The following is a 17928-nucleotide window of genomic DNA, read 5'->3' as shown; positions in this document are numbered from 1 at the left end:
CTTAACATTATTATTATATTTCCTCTTCAAATTTGTCCTACCGAGTGTGGTAGAACAGAGGGATCTGCGAATAGAGATCCATAATTCCTTGTAAGTGTTATTGTTGGACACTTAAGGAAGAAGCCTCAGACACTGAGTACAAATGAAAATCATCTAGAAAACATTTTTAGTTTAGTTGAACTACTGCAAAGCATTGGCACCGTTATGCAATTAAATGGATTATATTCAATATAAGTTAATTTCTTATTTCTCCAAATTTCTACATTATACAAGTAGTCTGAAATTACATTTCTGTTCAGCTTCAAGCAGTCTATCATAAATGTAAGGGGTTTCTTCTTTTATGTTACTGCTAAGGCTAATAAAATGGCTTCTTTGTTATGTTATTATAAAATGACTTCTCTGTAATGTTCACTGCTGAGTTAACGGTAGCAGCTTGTTTGGGTTATAATTACTGATAATGAGAATTGTATTCATTTGCTGACCAATTGGGATAGATGTTATTCTTTCTTGTGTGTCTGTAAGCTATTGTATTCGTGGGCTTTGAGCAGAAGGCGCGATGGAGACGTGATGAGAGAGATGCTGTAAGCTGGGAGACGGAATGGAGTCCAAGGCCCAGGGTCTTCGGCGAGGAGAGGAGACAAGGACAGACTCGTGTGGAGCATTTGGTCGACCACCAAGGGTGGTCCCATTCAAGGGTTGGTGGAGTTCGGAGGACATCGACTGGAGGAAAGGGAGACCCGGTTCTGTAAGAGCTCCAACGAATTATTTGTGTACAGAACTGACAGAGTTACTGACTTGGTGCCTTTATTGTATTTGTTTCGACTAACCCATCACAAAGTAATTCTTGTAAAGTGTAATCATTTAATCGCATATAGTGAACTGTCTGTTATTTGGCGTGGTGAGGTACATCACACAGCATCTATATAAACTTGATTACCCAGTTTGGTGGGGCCGAAGGCTGCTCCCCCTAGATGAAAGCAAGCTGAGTGTGCCTGAGGCTTACCAGGAGACTACATAAACAAAAAAAATTCTAAGGAAGGAACACTTGAAAAAAATTGTTGTCCATTGCAATTATTAAATCAAGCCACCCAAGCATGAACACACAGTCCTTTACTATCAGTGGTCTTTTTGTAAAATAACTTGTACTTAAGCTTGATATAGTAAAAAAGATCTGGGTTCCATTGCCTCCTTCACAGAATTAGACTACTTCAAAGAAATCTGCAGCTAGTCAAATGCTTTAAATTATATCACTGACCTAATGTAGAAATCACAGCAGCTAATTTGTGTTCTGCGCTCTTCTACGAACCAAAATACAAGTTTCGAAGGTAATGAAAATAAAACCTGAAAATGTACATTAGTCAGCATTTGTGAAAAGAGAAACAAAGTTATTGTTTATTCTGAAGGAAATATTAACCTTATTCCTCTCTTCACCAGTGCTTCATAACCTTCCGAATCTTCAGATGTTTCTTTGGTCATCCAGCGTTTTAAAGTACTTTTATCAGTTTTGATAATAGGATAAATACTGGCCAGGATGTGGGAACAACCTCTGCTTCACAGTGAAAAAATAATAACTAATCAGAGCGAGTTGAACAGGTAAATGGATTGGAAAGGTTTAGAAGGTCATCGGACAGATACTGGCAATTGGCAATAACTTGGATGTGGCACCTTGGTTAGCATGGACCAGATGGGCTGAAGGGCCTGTTTCCAAGTTGTATTTCTCTATGACTATGCAAGCAAATCGATTGATGTGACCTTGTTTTTAAGTATATTCTGTAGTAAGGCACAATTGAGAGCAGAGCAAGTCTTTGCATCGAGATGGTACATTAACCTTTCTATCAGTGCTCAGATGGCTGGAGTACAACTTCAATCCAAAGCTTTCCAGCTCAGAAGTACCCATACTACTGTTGATAAGCAAATATATAGGCTATTGAAATATCTGGGAATATTTATATTCAATGGGGATTTATCAATTAGCTACTAAAATAGCATCAAATAATTCATTCATTTATTCATTATGTGCCGTGTTGTATGATGTGGGCAATCATGGTCTTTACCATGATTGTTCTTGGCAAATTTTTTTAAGGAAGTGGTTTGCCATTGCCTCCTTCTGAGCAGTGTCCTTACAAGACGGTTGACCCCATTGACCCCAGCCATTATCAGTTCTCTTCAGCAGATGCATTGCATCAGTGGTCACATAAATAGCATTTGTGATATGCACCAGCTGCTCATACGGCCATCCACCACCTGCTCCCACTGCTTCACCTGACCCTGATCATGAGATGAGGGCTAAGCAGGTGCTGCACCTTGCCAAAGGGTGACCTGCAGGTTAGCAGAGAGAAGGATCACCTTACACCTCCTTTCATAGAGACGTATCGCCACCCTGCCACCCATATAATAATTACTTCTGCAAAAAATTCAGATTATAGTGTTACAAAAAAATCTATACTGCTGACACATAAAGGATGCTTCTGTCCAGGAGGAGCTTCTTTTAATGAGTATCTTGAGTCTAAACAGGAAATTTATTAGATCTTAATCATTAAGAAGTTCTCCTGATGGGATTTGAATGGGCAAAGTGCGCAGACGCAGTAGCTCGTCATTGCACAAGGCCGCTGAGAAGATTTAAAAAGTAATGAGTTTCTTTCAGTGGGAGATTCAGTTGGGAGAAGTGTGCAGATGCAGTGGCTCGTTATCGTGCAAGGCCACTGAGAAGATATAAAAGTGAAGAGTTTCTTTCAGAGGGAGGTTCAATTGGGGGAAGTGTGCAGATGCAGTGGCTTGTCATGGCACAAGGCTGCTGAGAAGGTTCTGGGATAAAAGGGAGGCACTGCTAGTGGAACAGTCGTCAAAGGACCGTGAGTCAGAGTAGTAGGATTTTGGCTTATCGGGGCTTTGGCAGGGATGAGCTTAGGCAAGTTACTTTCGTATCTCTTTTTTCCTCCAGCTTAAGTGGGTATGACTGCAAGGCCAGTTTTCTGCTCAGGGTGTCAGATGTGGGATATCCAGGAGACTTCCAGCCTCCCTGGTGCCACATCTGCACCAGGTGCATCGAGCTGAAGCTCCTTAGAGACCGAGATAGGGAACTGGAGCTGCAGCTTGATGACCTTTGGCTTGTTAGAGAAAGTGAGGAGGTGATCGATAGGGGTTACAGGCAGGTAGTCCCACCGGGAGCCACAGGAGACAGATAAGTGAATGACTATCAGGAGAGGAAAAGGAGACAATCAAGTAGTGGAGAGCATTCCTGTGGCCATCCCTCTAAACAATGTACACCATTCTGAGTACTGTTTAGGGGGGGGGGGGCAGGGGAGGAACCTACCTAGGGGAGGCAACAGTGGCCGTGCCTCTGGTACTGAGTCTGGCCCTGTGGCTCAGAAGGGTGGAGAACGGAAGAGGATGGCAGCAGTAATAGGGAACTCTATCGTCTGGGGGTCGGATAAACAATTCTGTGGACGCAAAAGAGAAACACGGATGGTAATTTTCCTCCCAGGTGCCAGGATTCATGATGTTTCTGAACACGTCCACAATATCCTGAAATGGGAGGGTGAGCAGCCAGAGGTTGTGGTACATATTGATACCAATGACATAGGTCAATGACAAAGGGAGGAGGTCCTGAAAGCAGAATACAGGGAGTTAGGAAGGAAGTTGAGAAGCAGGACCTCAAGGGTAGTAATCTTGGGATTGCTGCCTGTGCCATACAACAGTGAGGATAGGAACAGAATGAGATGGTGGAAAAATGCGAGGTTGAAGGATTGGAGCAGGGGGCAGGGATTCAGATTTCTGGATCATTGGGACCTCTTCTGGGGCAGGTGTGCCCTGTACAAAAAGGATGGGTTGCACTTGAATCCGAGGGGGACTAATATCCTGGGAGGGAGGTTTGCTAATTGAGGAGGGTTTAAACTAGATTTGCGGGGGGGGGCGCCGGTGGAACCAAAGTGAAGAGGCAGAGGATGGGGTGGTCGGTGCACAAGTAGAGGCAGCTTGTAGGGAGTTCGTGAGGAAGGGTAAGCAGATGATAGAGCAAAGATGCACTCAGCCAGATGGTTTGAGATGTGTCTACTTTAATGCAAGGAGTATCATAAACAAGGCTGATGAACTTTAGAGCGTGGATCAATATGTGGAACTATGATGTTGTGGCCATTACAGGGCCTTGGATGTCTCAGGGTCAGGAATGGCTGCTGAGTGCTCCAGGCTTTAGATGTTTCAAAAATGACAGGGAGGGAGGCAAAAGAGATGGGGGCGCGGCATTGCTAATCAGGGCTAGTGTCATGGCTGCAGAAAAGGAGGAAGTCATGGAGGGATTATCTACTGAGTCCATGTGGGTGGAAGTCAGCAAAAGGAAGGGGTCAATAACTCTACTGGATGTTTTTTTATAGACTCCCTCCAATAGTAACAGGGACATCGAGGAGCAGATAGGGAGGTAGATTCTGGAATGGTACAATAATAATAGGATTGTTGTGATGGGAGATTTTAACTTTTCTATATTGACTGGCATTGCTGACGCAATATGTAGATAAGCCAACTAGAGGAGAGGCTGTACTTGGTCTGGCATTGGGAAATGAACCTGGCCAGATGTCAGATCTCTCAGTGGGAGCACATTTTGGATGTAGTGATCACAACTCTGTCCTCTTTACCATAGTGCTGGAGAGGGACAGGATCGGGCAATTTGAGGAAACATTTCATTGGGGTAGGGGGAAATATGATACCATTAGGCAGGAACTTGGGAGCAAATTTTCCTCAGGGAAATCCACGGCAGAAATGTGGCAAAAGTTCAAGGAATATTTGCATGGCGTTCTGCATAGGTATGTTCCATTGGGGCAGGGAAATGACTATAGGGTAAAAGAACCATGGTGTACAAAGGATGTGGCAAATTAAGAAAAGAAAAACTTACAAAAGGTTCAAGAAACTAGGTACTGATAGAGTTCCAGAAAATTACGAAGTTGCCAGGAGGGAACTTAAGAATAAAATTAGGAGAGTAGAAGGGGCCAAGAGAAGGCCTTGGCAAGCACGATTAAGGAAAACTTCAAAGCATTCTACAAGTATGTGAATAGCAAGAGGATGATCCATGTGAGAATAGGACCAATCAGGTGCGATAGTGGAAACATGTGCATGGAGTTGGAGGAGGTAGTGGAGATACTTAATGAATAACTTGTTTCAGTATTCACCAGGGAAAAGGACCTTGGCAGTTGTGGGATGACTTACAGTGGACTGAAGTGCTTGAGGATACAGACATTAAGAAAGAGGATGTGCTGGATGAGATATACCCCAGGCTACCGTAGGAAACAAGTGATGAAATTGCTGAGCCTCTGCTGATGATCTTTGCATCATTAATAGAGACAGGAGAAGTACCAGGGTTGCAAATGTTGTTCCCTTGTTCAAGAAAAGGAGTAGAGATAACCCAGGAAATTATAGACCAGTAAGTCTAATTTCATTGGTGGACAAGTTGTTGGAGTAGATCCTAAATAAGGTAGGATTTATGAGCATTTGGAGAGACATAATCTGTTTAGGGATAGTCAGCATGGCTTTGTCAAGGGCAGGTCGTATCTTATGACCCTGATTGAATTCTTTGAGGATATAACAAAACACATTGAAGAAGACAGAACAGTGGATGTAGTGTTTATGGATTTCAGTAAAGTATTTGATAAAGTTCCCCATGCAAGGCTCATTCAGAAAGTAAAGAGGCATGGGATCCAAGGAGACCTTGCTTTGCGGATCCTGAATTGGCTTGCTCACAGAAGGCAAAGGGTGGTTGTAGATGTTTCGTATTCTGCATGGAGGTCGGTGACCAGTGGTGTAACACCGGGATCTGTTCTGGGACCCCTCCTCTTTGCGATTTTTATAAGTGACATAGACAAGGAAGTAGAAGGGTGGGTTAGTAAGTTTGTTGATGACACAAACGTTGGGGGTGTTGTAGATAGTCTGGACAGTTGTCAGAGGGTACAACGGGACATCGATAGGATGCAGAGCTGGGCTGAGAAGTGGCATGTGGCGTTCAACCCAGATAAGTGTGAAGTGGTTCATTTTGGTAGGTCCAATTTGAAGACAGAATATAATATTAATGGTAAGACTCTTGGTAGAGTGGAGGATCAGACAGATCTTGGGGTCTGTGTCCATAGGACACTCAAAGCTGCTGCACAGGTTGACAGTGTTGTTAAGAAGGCATATGGTGTGTTGGCATTCATTAACAATGCAACTGAGTTCAAGAGCCATTAAGTAATGTTACAGCTATAGAAGAACCTGGTCAGATCCCTCTTGGAGTACTGTGTTCATTTCTGGTCACCTTACTACAGGAAGGATGAGGATACTATGGAAAGAGTGCAGAGGAAATTTACAAGGATGTTGCCTGGATTGAAGAGTGTGCCTTATAAGAATAGGTTGAGTGAACTTGGCTTTTTCTCCTTGGAGCAACGAAGTATGGGAGGTGACCTGATAAAGGTGTATAAGATGATGAGAGGCTTTGATTGTGTGGATAATCAGGGGCTTTTTCCCAGGACTGAAATGGTTAACATGAGGTGGCATAGTTTTAAGGTGCTTGGAAGTAGGTACAGAGGGGATATCAGGGGTAAGTTTTTCACGCAGAGAGTGGTGGGTGCATGGAATATACTGCCGGCGACGGTGGTGGAGGTGGATACAATAGGGTCTTTTAAGAGACCCTTAAATAGGTACATGGAGCTTTGAAAAATAGAGGGCTATATGGTTGGGTAATTCTAAGCAGTTTCAGAGTAGATTGCATGGTCAGCACAACATTGTGGGCTGAAGGGCCTGTAATGTGCTATAGGCTTCAATATTCTATGTTACATGATGCCACTGTGGAGCAGTAAGGAATCAGAGAACATCAAACCAACCAAGTAACTCCTCCAGAGTAATACGGTTTTGTGTCCAAATAAATAAGCTGCTTATGTGAAAGGACATTCCATGAACTGTGACTTCAGTTGAATTTGTTCATCCATCTGACAATAGCTGAACAGCAGGAGCCAAATGACCAAGTGTTAGTCAAGTGCTATACTATGCAAGATTTTGCTGTGCTCTGCTTATCTTTCACAAGCATTGTTAGAACAAAACAGCATCAAGCAAAGACTATCATGTAACAAAAATTGTTTCTCTGCTCATTTCCTTATGGAGTGCAAAACAGAAGCAGAATTAAAAGAGTTTGATAATCCTCTCAGGTTTGCTAGAACAGTGATCTGAATTCCAGGTAACTCTTCTGGCAACGTGAGTTCAAAATGTACCATGTCAATTGGGAATTTGTAGTCAGAGGAATTCAAATGTATCATTCTTCTTCCTGCCCTCCCCTAGTGTTATTCAATGGAAAACTAATTCTTTTCTTAAGTGAACTTGTATAATGACCATTGTAACTTGGGAAGCTTAACTGTCTCCAGCTGTAATTTCAACCATAATGTAATTCCATTCCATGTCAATCTTTTGTTCAATGATATCATTCCTATCTTTTGCTCCATTTGGAGAACTACAGGGAATCTTCGACCATATTGTCCTAGCGAACTCAACACTAGGACAACAAGGTAATCTCAGCAGTCCACCAGCCAGGGTGCTATGGCTGAAGCATTAAACATATCCTTTGGTGTCCAGTTGGTTCCTGATCTGAGATATTTCCATTGTCTGGTCCCACTCTAAACACTGTTCCCACAGGTGGACTTCCCAATTCTGTTCTTCACCAATCATTCCATTAATAAGTCACCCAGCCTTCTGTATGTTTCATACCCTTCCATCACGCCAGCGATCTGCCAATCCCTCTTCCTTCATTAGATCATAGGACCACAAGACACAGGAGCAAAATTAGGCCATTTGACCCATCAAGTCTGCTCCACCATTTCATCGTGGCTACACGCTGACTACGGTTCTTTGTCGGAATGGGATCCACTCTCAGGATTTCACGACTAGCTGTTGTTCGGCATGCCAAGAGCTCGGCCTAAGAGTTTGGCTCGGCTTTGGAGGCATAGGATCTTGGGGCTCTGGAGACGGGTGGATTGAAGGTTGGTATCCCAGATAGCTGTGTTGTGGGAGCTGGAACATCTCTGGCTGTGTGCCCAGAGACCTGAGATCTTTGGGCACAGAGCTCAAAAAAAGCGATGCAACAGACTTTTAACATCGTAAACCAGTGAGATGTTTGCTATGCTTCTCCTCTTGCTGTGAGTCTTTGAAGAACTGCAAGTCTCTATCTTTGCTTAACTCATGCTTGAGTGCTTGGTGACAGGTGCCGATACCTTATTTTGCCAGTGGGGGGAGGGGAGATTGTGCTTGCTGCCACTTATGGACAGGAGGAAGGGGAGCTGGGAGGAACTTTGGGGTTCTAACATTTAACTGTCATTCATTCTTTGGGGGCACTCCTCTGTTTACATGGATGGCTGCAAAGAAAAAGCATTTCAAGATGTATATTGTATACATTTCTCTGACATTAAATGTACCTTTGAAACCTTTGATCCATTTTTCGTCTCAGCCCCAATCTCATGCCCTCTCCCCGTATCCCTTCATACCCTGACCAATCAAGAAACTATCAAGTTCTGCCTTAAATATACATAAAGGCTTGGCCTCCACAGCTGCCTGTGGCAAAGAATTCCACAGATTCACCATTCTCTGGCTAAAGAAATTTCTCCTTATCTCCATTCTAAAAGGATGCCCCTCTATTCCATGGCCTTGTCCACTGGTCTTAGACTCTCCCCCCATGGAGACATTCTCTCTACATCCAGTCAATCAAGGCCTTTCACCATTCGATAGGTTTCAATGAGGTCAGTCCTCATTCTTCTGAATTCTAGTGAATACAGGCCCAGAGTCATCAAACACTCATCATATGACAAGCCCTGCAATCCTAGAATCATTTTCGTGAACCTGCTTTGAATCCTCTCCAGTTTCAGTTCATCCTTTCTCAAATAAGGGGCCCAAAACTGTTCACAATACTCCAAGTGAGGCCTCCCCAGTGCTTTATAAAGTCTCAACATTTCATTCATGATCTCAAACAATTGGCCACAACTAGAGCTCTTTTGTCTGTACCTTGAAACTCTTCCAGTTAATCAATCACCTACCCATCCACCCAAGTAGGAAGCTATGCAGTTTCTGAATGACCCTAGTGCCAAGGTCTCCAATTCATACAATTTGCTGGAACCAATAAAGGATTCTCAAGGGCAATGATATCTGACAATTTGGAGATATATATATATATACACACACACACCGTATATGGAGAGAGATGGAGAGGAAGAGAGGGAGAGAGAGAAAGAGAAAAATAGGCAACAAAGACAAGGTGGCAGAGAATATTACAATATTTTAAATATTAAAGACCTTTGAGGCTCCTACTGGATGCTGAAGTGAAGCATTATAATTTTGTTTTTTTGCTCTCTAGGCTAGAGGTTAAGAAAAATTGGAAGAATATCTTGTCATTTAATGTTCTTCAGCAATTATGAACCAGACTTATCATCCAGCAACAAGCTTTGATTTTAAAATCAGTGCAAATGCAGCAATTTCTTGAAAGTCATGGGATTCATTTCTTTAATGACTTTATTGATCTCTGATGAAGCTATCAGCAATTTATATAATTGTACTTAACATTCCCTTTGCTCTTACACTCCAATTACATTCTTATTTTTGCCATTTTTAATTACCAAAATCTAATATATAATAATTATTAAAATAGTTATTGATTTGCCAGTTATATCTGCATTTTAATAAGTTTTCCAAGGCTTAATTTTTTGCAGTCCCCTTCAATATTAATTATTATCTCCAATGTGGTGAAACCTCTGCATTAAAAACTTAAGCTTTTAATTCTAAACATTAAATTATTAATTAAAAATGTGAGTTTTGTGGAACCTCACTTTTGACTCTCTAGCCACTCTAAATAGCTATATTTTACACCTTGTTGATGCTTTCTAACTTCCAGCCAGTTAGCTGTCCATTCTTCCACTTGGTTCCTATTTGTTTGCCAGTGTTTTATATTCTGTCTTGGAAATCTAAATGTACTACATAATCAAATGGACTGAGTCCACTCTCCCTGTTATCATATTAAAGAATTTAATGATGTGAAAACCATATAGACTATTTATTTTGCCTCCAGCAATGATTCTCCATTTTTTAGCATTCTGTGAACATGCCTACTATTAATATTAAGCTATTCATTGGGGAAAAAATCTATCTCACTTTGCACTTCTTTTTCACATCTTCTCCAATGTACTTTAGTATCAGAATCAGAATCAGGTTTAATATCACTGGCATATTTCATTAAATTTGTTGTTTTGCGGCAGCAGTACATTGCAATAGATAATAATAAAAAAATCTATAAGTTACATTAAATATATATAGATAAATTAAATGAATAGTGCAAAATGAGAGACTGAAAAATCCTGAGATAGTGTTTATGGGTTTATTGTCCATTCAGAAATCTTATGATGGAGGGGAGTGTGTGTCTTGAGGCTCCTGTACCCCCTCCTTGATGAAAGAGGGCATGTTCTGGGTGATAGGTTTCCTTAATGGATGCTGTCTTTTTGAAGCATTGCCTTTTGAAGATGTCCTGTATGCTGAGGAGGCCAGTGCCCATGATGGAATTGGGTGAGTTTACAACTTTCTGCAACTTTTTCCAATCCTAAGCAGTGGTCCCTCCAGCACCTTTTTCCAATCCTGTGCAGTGGTCCCACAATACCAGATATTGATGCAACCAGTTAAAATGCATTCCAAGGTACAACTGTAGAAATCTGCAGTGTCTTTTGTGGCATAACAAACCTCCTCAAAGTCCTAGTGAATTTATAGCTGCTGTCATGCCTTCTTTGTAATAAGTTGGGTTCAGAATAGATCTTCAGAGATGTTGACACCCAGAAACTTGAAACTGTACATCTTTTTTATTATGGTGGTTCTTAATTAACATAAGAACAAAGTGTCAGGAAGTGTGTAGAAATGCACTCTTAGTAGAAGAAATTAAAGGGTAGACTATTTCCTAAATTGAGAGAAAATACAAATACTGAGGCGCAAGGGGACTTGGGAGTCCTTGTGCAGGATTCCCTACAGGTTAATTTTCAGGCTGAGTCTGTGCTGAGGCAGGCAAATGCAACATTAGCTTTCATTTCAAGAGGACCCAAATATAAAAGCAATGTTGAGACTTTGTAAAGCACTACTGAGGCCCCTCTTGGTGTATTGAGATCAGTTTTGGGCCCCTATCTTAGAAAGGACATTCTGAAACTAGAGAGGGTTCAAAGGAGATTTACAAAAATGATTCCAGGATTGAATGGCTTGTGATATGAAGAGTGCTTGATGGCTCTGGGCCTGTATTCACTAGAATTCAGAAGAATGAGGGGTGATCACTTTGAAGCCTATTGAATGGTGAAAGGCCTTGATGGAGTGGCTGTGGAGAGAATATTTCCTGTGATGGGACAGTCTAAGACCAGAGGACAGAGCCTCAGAATAGAGGAGCATCATTTTAGAACGAACATGAAGAAGAATCTCTTTAGCCAGAGAGTGGTGAATTTGTGGAATTCTTTGCCACAGGCAGCTGTGGAGGCCAAGTCTTTATCTAATTTAAGGCAGAGCTTGATAGATCTTGATTGCTTAGGGCACGAAGGTATACAGTGGGAAGGCAGGAGACTGAGGCTGAGAAAAAATGGATCAGACATGATGAAATTGTGGAGCAGACTCGATGGGCCAAATGGCCTAATTGTGCTCCTATATCTTATGGTCATATGGTCTAAGTAAAGACAAATAGCGTGGGTGAAAGCATTAGCACCTATTTATTTACAGGACACTCTAGTTATGGCTCTAGCTTGTCCTGAACATGTGTTACCAGCTCCCCAATGTCACTTCCAATTCTGGGATGAACAGCTCCCATTGCACACTGGGAACTGAATTTTTTTATTATGACACCTTCCCACTTTAAAGAGAACAAACGCAATTCTATGACTTCATGAACCTGCAAGAAACATTAATGCTTTCCAATACAGATATTTACATCAACTTCAATTGTAATGAGCAAATACAGTCCTCTATTCACTTAGCAACTTTCAGTCAGTCTTTGAGGTGGTTTGATGATCCTTTTCAGTCTGCTGTTTGTTTCCACAGATGTATAGTTTCATTTACTGCATCAATATTAGTGCCTTTTCCAGAACTCTGATCAACATGTCTATTTCTTTCTCATCCTAAGCCCAGATCCTATCTGTTCATTTTTGTTCTTGTTTTCGCCTTGTGACCATAATTTATTCCATGTGCCTCATAATGGAGCACTGGACTGCGGGAGGACATAAGTTATCCATTATGGGGATTTTTGACGTATCTCATCTTAATTTCTTGGTGAACTTCTGGACAGAACCTGTTGTGTCACCAGGCTGGTGAACCTTATTTGTTGTTTCTTTTTTCTTCCCCCGTCGGAACTAGCGTCTCTTTCTCAGTCGCGCAGGATATTCATTTACATTCAGTGTTTAGAGCTCACGCTGACTTCTGACCCCATGTTATGTTTCTTAATAAAGGCAAATAGTGTGGGTAAAAATACTAGCACATATTGATTTACAGGGCACTTTAGTAATAGCTCTAGATCAACCTGAACATGTGCTGCCACCTCCCCAGTGTCACTTTTGGTTCCGGGGTGACTAGCCGACAATGCCCACTGGGAACTGAAGTTCTTTATTATGTGCACACATAATAACACACTTGCTCCTTTTGATCGCTTGATGAGGACTGGTGTATGTTCCCTTAGCTTATCCCTTCCTGAAGTCCGCAATCAATTCCTTGGTCATTTCATTATATGGAGACTAAACTGTGCACATTGTTCTGTGCAATTCAGTCAAAATTACGTGCATGATTGGGGTGTATGGGGCATCAGGGAGGGGTAGCACCTCTGGTGGAGGAACATGTCGTGTCCTTTTCAGGGCGGTTTGTCCACCTTTGGTTCCCATCTGGAAATCAGCTCTTACCTGTGGCTCCCCGTAGCTGTTTGCACTTCGATAAGCTGGCTAACCGGGTGAGGGTAGCTGATGGGTCTCAAACCCTCGGTGAGATAAGGAGTTGTCTATCCCAGTATGTGAAGACAGACTCCGGCTGATTGAGCGGACGAGACCAATGAAAGGGCCAATGGTCAAGAAGGCGGTCTCTGCAAGCATCGTGGAATGTGTAGAGCACGACAAGACACAGAAGATGTCCTGGTCATCCACTGCACTTAGTCCCATCTCCAGTCGTCTTGACTCTTGTCTTGCCACTGGATCCAGATGGGAATTGGGAAGACAGAGTGAGGCTGACGCTGCACAACACTCCGTCACTTAAATCCAAATCAAGCACTAGTTTTGACACCATTTAATGGTGTCAAAGTCTTCATTGATGACGATGGACGAACCTTAGTACATGCATGATTAACTTCAGTTTTTCAATTTTAGATTTTTAGCATTAATCCCAGCACAGTGCTTTCAATTTTCTGTGGTTTTTTACCTTGTTATGCCACAAAACTTTTGACGGCTTTCTGTACCTACAACACATTTTTTTAAAAAAGTACCACAGCAGAATAAGTAAAGCAAATAGGAAAGGGTGTAAATAATTTAATCCTTATTCTATACATTTTCTGAAGTGCTATTTCTGAAGTAACAGAAACATTATAAATATTAGTTTTGCAACATAATTAGTAATCAGCAAATTGAAGCACTAAACTGTGGAAGGGATTAATGGCCACTTATGATCGTGGTTATGGCCTCGGGACAAAATATTAGCTTAGAATGCCAACAGGATTTCAAGATTTTACTTCACAGCACAAAACATTCCGGTCAGAGTGTAGTCACATATAATTACTATTTCTACATCAAAGGTTCCCTTTGGACTGCATCAATTAATGCTGACATTCCTGTGCCTAATTTGCTCACATAATATCCATCGGAAATCAATTGCATTCAGTCACAACACACAGAAGACCAAATCAATGCTGCACCTGTATATTCCCTTTGCTAGTCCACTGGATGTCTTCCAGATGTCAAAACGTTTGGCAGAAGAGCTGGGACAAGGTCACTCATCAACTCTGTCAGCTACAGAAGATCTAAACTTAATAGGGTAAACTGCTATTCACAAACTGTTAGGAGTGTGTCGTCAGATCAAACTTCAACTACCTAAATCTATAGGGGGACATTAACCTACATAAAACATATGAAGTTGATTAACCTATATAAAACAGCTACAGAAACACTTTGTTAATCTGGTATGCTTGGGTCTTTGGTGATTTCAGTCTTACAGAAATACTGCACTCCAACACATTCTTTATTTTGTTTCTATATATTATGCAGTCAAATAATTCATCTAATATGTTCCGTTCCAGTCACCTCATTATGGGAAGGATCTGGAAGCCTTAGAGAAAATTTACCAGAATGTTGTCTGGATTAGAGTGCATGTTTTACAAGGAGAGGAGGAGCGAGTGAAGGAAGATGCAAGGTGACTTGGTGGAGGTATATCAGATGATAAGAGGCATTGATAGAGTGGACTCCCAGGACGGAAATCAGTAATGCAAGAGGTGATTGGAGGAAAGCCGGGAGGGGGGGGCGGCGGGGGGAGGGAATGTCAGAGGTATTTTTTTAATACAAAGAGTGGTAAATACGTGGAATACACTGCCGGGGTGCTGGTAAAGGTAAATATATTAGGGAGATTTAAGAGGCTTTTAGATAGGCACATGGATGAAAGAAAAATGGAGAGCTATGTGCTAAGTTGACCTTGGACTAGGTTAATAGTCAGCACAGTATCATAGGCCAAAGGGCCTGTGCTTTTCTGTTCTATGTTATGACCATGTAAGTTTAAGGGAGCATTGGAACCAAAGCCAATAAGTTTCAAAGCAACACACACAAAATGCTGGAGGAACTCAGCAGATCAGACTGCACCTATGGAAATGACTAAACAGTCAACATTTCCGGCTGAAAATGTCGGACTGAAAAAGAAGGGGGAAGACGCCAGAATAAGTTTCAAAGGGGTGTGGGAAACAAAGCTAGGGACATAGTGCCCTGATACAGTCTGCAAAAGGGAACCCATGAAATGATATGTTAAGCAGAGCACTGGAACTGGTGAGCAATTTGCTAAAGTACAATAAGTTCTGAATAGTTAATCAGTAGATTTTTGGAGTATAACTAGCACTTGGGAGCTGAGTTAATTTCACGTGGGTGCACAGAACATTAACAGTAACAAATTGTCCAGAAATTGTGGAAGAGAAAATTGGTATTACGCAGTGGTACCCCAGATTTCCAGTACTGCTGAAATTAGAAAAAAAAATTATGGACTAAGCCTGAATGTTAAAATGTGCTTGAATACCCAAAGAAAAAGGGAATGCATCAGAATGACGGAAAGGGATGGGAGAGAACCATTGGAACAAATTGGTTTCATCTTCAAAAGAAAACTCATAAAGTTAGACAATAAAAATTCAGAAATAGTAATGATGGAGGCAGAATTGGATCACCCAGAGTATAAGGAGAAAAATTAATTGACAGAAAAAAATGGCATTGCAATATTTTTACATGAATGTTATCATTGGAAGTTTCTAATCAATATTTCAACTGCTTCTGAATAACCTGTAACCTGGATTAAATTAAGTTGATTTTCTGTTATATTTGAGCAATGAAATACATTCTGCTATACTGCAACATCAGCACTGTGAAGACACCCTGGTGTGAACTGTTTTTACCACAGTTTTGCTGATGATGCTTTGGGTTTGTCAGATGAATGGTACCCTTAAAGAATTGAACATTCTTCAATGCAATTTACATTAATATTCAAGGCACTTCCTGAGTCCTAAAGGAAACACAATTGGAATGTATCATGATTTAGACTATAAGCTGCAACTTAAAAATTGTGAAATGAAGAACAGATAGCATTTTTACCGGAGATTCGAAACAACTGTTCAAACACATCACCTACCTTCAAGTACTGAGAAGCAAGGTCATGATGATATGACCTGGATTTTAACAGTGCCTTATCCATTGTAGCAGATGATTTTTGGCAAACTTCTCGGGTCTGACTTAAGGTGAGTGTGGACCAGGAACCTCTCTTTATGTACTTGGAGTCAGCGTTTATTGGTATATTCACACATGGTGTACATTTCAAGTCATTATTGCTTTTAGAAGCTTTAAGGGTATGTTCACTGATTGTGTTATATGCATTCATTAAGTATTTGGCAGGCCCATGGTCGGGGCGTCTCCCAAGTGTCATTAAGCTCATTGGGTTCCGATAATTGCAGTTGTCGCTATCCAAGTTATCATCTGAACTCCACCAGCCTGATATGTTTGTTCTTGTCCTGCGTTTTGTTTCTGATTTTCGGTCCTTGCTCTTGCTTCTCTTGCTCTGCTTGGGGTCATCAGAGCCAAATTTGTTGCCATTCATACTTCCTTTGCCAGAGCCCTCAAGGGACTGAGATTTTGCGAAGAGTTTTTGCACAGAGTGTACAAGGTGGCGTATCCGACCTGGACTTTCACTTCGGTGCTTGTTGTCACTCCTCTGGAACTGCAGTGTGTGGAACCCGTCCCTGTGAATAGGCAACTGCTTTTCAAACTGGTCCAACAGGTTGGCTGGAAGGCGATTTATTTTGCTTGTGGAAGTATTCGGGGTGAAACTACAGTCATCTTGTAGATCAAAGTGCGAGTTATAATGGATCCTAGGAAAGGTGCTGCTGGCAATCTGATTGTTCAAAGGCAGGAGGCAATCTCCCTGCATTACATTAGAGGCAGGAAAACGGTGATGCTCCATTTGATAGGAGTCAGCTGGACTGAGCAGATAGGGGTTTCGTTCCTGGATGGGGGTCGGATACATTTGGTCACTTGTTGGTTCGCAGTTGTCTGAAAGGTGACGGCTTCGATTACCTCCTAAACCTTTCATAGCTGTGTGGGTTCAAATGACATATCTCTTGTCTCAGAGGTGGAAGTAGTTACCCAGATAACCCTGAAAGTAGAAAGCAAAAATGAAATAAATCTATCAGTGCACTATTTTATGCCACACACATTGACATGCAAAGCATTACTCTCTTCATATTTTGTCTTTTTTGGTGGACGTAATTAAGATTCGCCTGATAAACTGTCTTTCAAACTTGGCTTGTTAAGGAAAGGTTCAGCTTGACTAAATTCAGTTCTTTGAGAATATAAACAAGGAACACCAATGAGGAGAGCATTTTGCTGCAATCTACATGATTTCGGCAAATCACTCATGGCACTTGATCAAGAACGTAAAATTTCCTCCATTGTATCCAAGAGGAAGAGGCAAGCTGGATCAAAAATGGGCTCTATGGGAGAAAACAAATAACTCTTTGCAACTGGGAGCCTTCATAGAGCACAATAATACGTCACTTTCCTTTCCTGCTATAACTAACTTAGCAACTCTGGATGCGAAGATAGGGACCACAATTTTTAAAAATGCGTTAGCCATGAATATATCGAGTTTTGCATATATCACCAATTGAAGCTCTAAGAAAAACATTTGCTACTCTTGGATTAGGATCCAGGTTGTTGCTTTTCTTGGTTTTTTTAATGTATAGTTTTAGCTTTCTTTACGCTTGCACAATTATCTGCTTTGTCCATAAACTTTTAGTAACATAGTATATTTGGCTCTATGGTCCAGCCGGTGGTGTAGTGGCATCAGCACTGGACTTCGAGGCAGATGCTCCTGAGTTGAAACCCAGCCAAGTCCCAACCTGGGCAGCAGCAGTATCTGTGTGGAAGAAAGGCCTAGCAATCTACTTCCATATCCTGGCATGAAAACCCGCTGGTCCATGAGGTCAAGAAGTGTTGGACTCAACTAAATGATTGAACAACAACAATATTTGGCTCTATACTTCAGTAGTTCCTTTATCTGTAAAACAGAAGAGTAACCCAGGCTACGCCCACACTAGGCCGGATAATTTTGAAAACACCGGTTTTGCATAAAAACGATAGGCGTCCATACCAGGCATTTTTGAAAATACCTCTGTCTACATAAAAATGGATATTTGGGCGAATCTCCTCCTAC

At 41.5% G+C, this 17928-nt stretch overlaps 1 protein-coding gene across 1 annotated transcript in view; it reads right to left on the bottom strand.

Moving 5' to 3' along the window:
* Positions 1–16821, bottom strand: part of LOC140187083 (disks large-associated protein 4-like) — a 276915-nt gene extending 260094 nt beyond the window's left edge. Inside the window, exon 1 of the mRNA XM_072242023.1 lies at positions 15853–16821. Within this exon, the coding sequence (XP_072098124.1) occupies positions 15853–16806 (954 nt within the window). The 5' untranslated portion in view covers positions 16807–16821. The remainder of the gene's footprint in view (positions 1–15852) is intronic.
* Positions 16822–17928: the final 1107 nt, after the last annotated feature.

The sequence above is a fragment of the Mobula birostris genome, chromosome 2 (genome assembly GCF_030028105.1).
Source record: "Mobula birostris isolate sMobBir1 chromosome 2, sMobBir1.hap1, whole genome shotgun sequence".
Lineage (NCBI taxonomy): Eukaryota > Metazoa > Chordata > Chondrichthyes > Myliobatiformes > Myliobatidae > Mobula > Mobula birostris.
The sequence above is the reverse complement of the archived record's forward strand: the minus strand, read 5'-3'. Positions and strand labels throughout refer to the sequence as shown.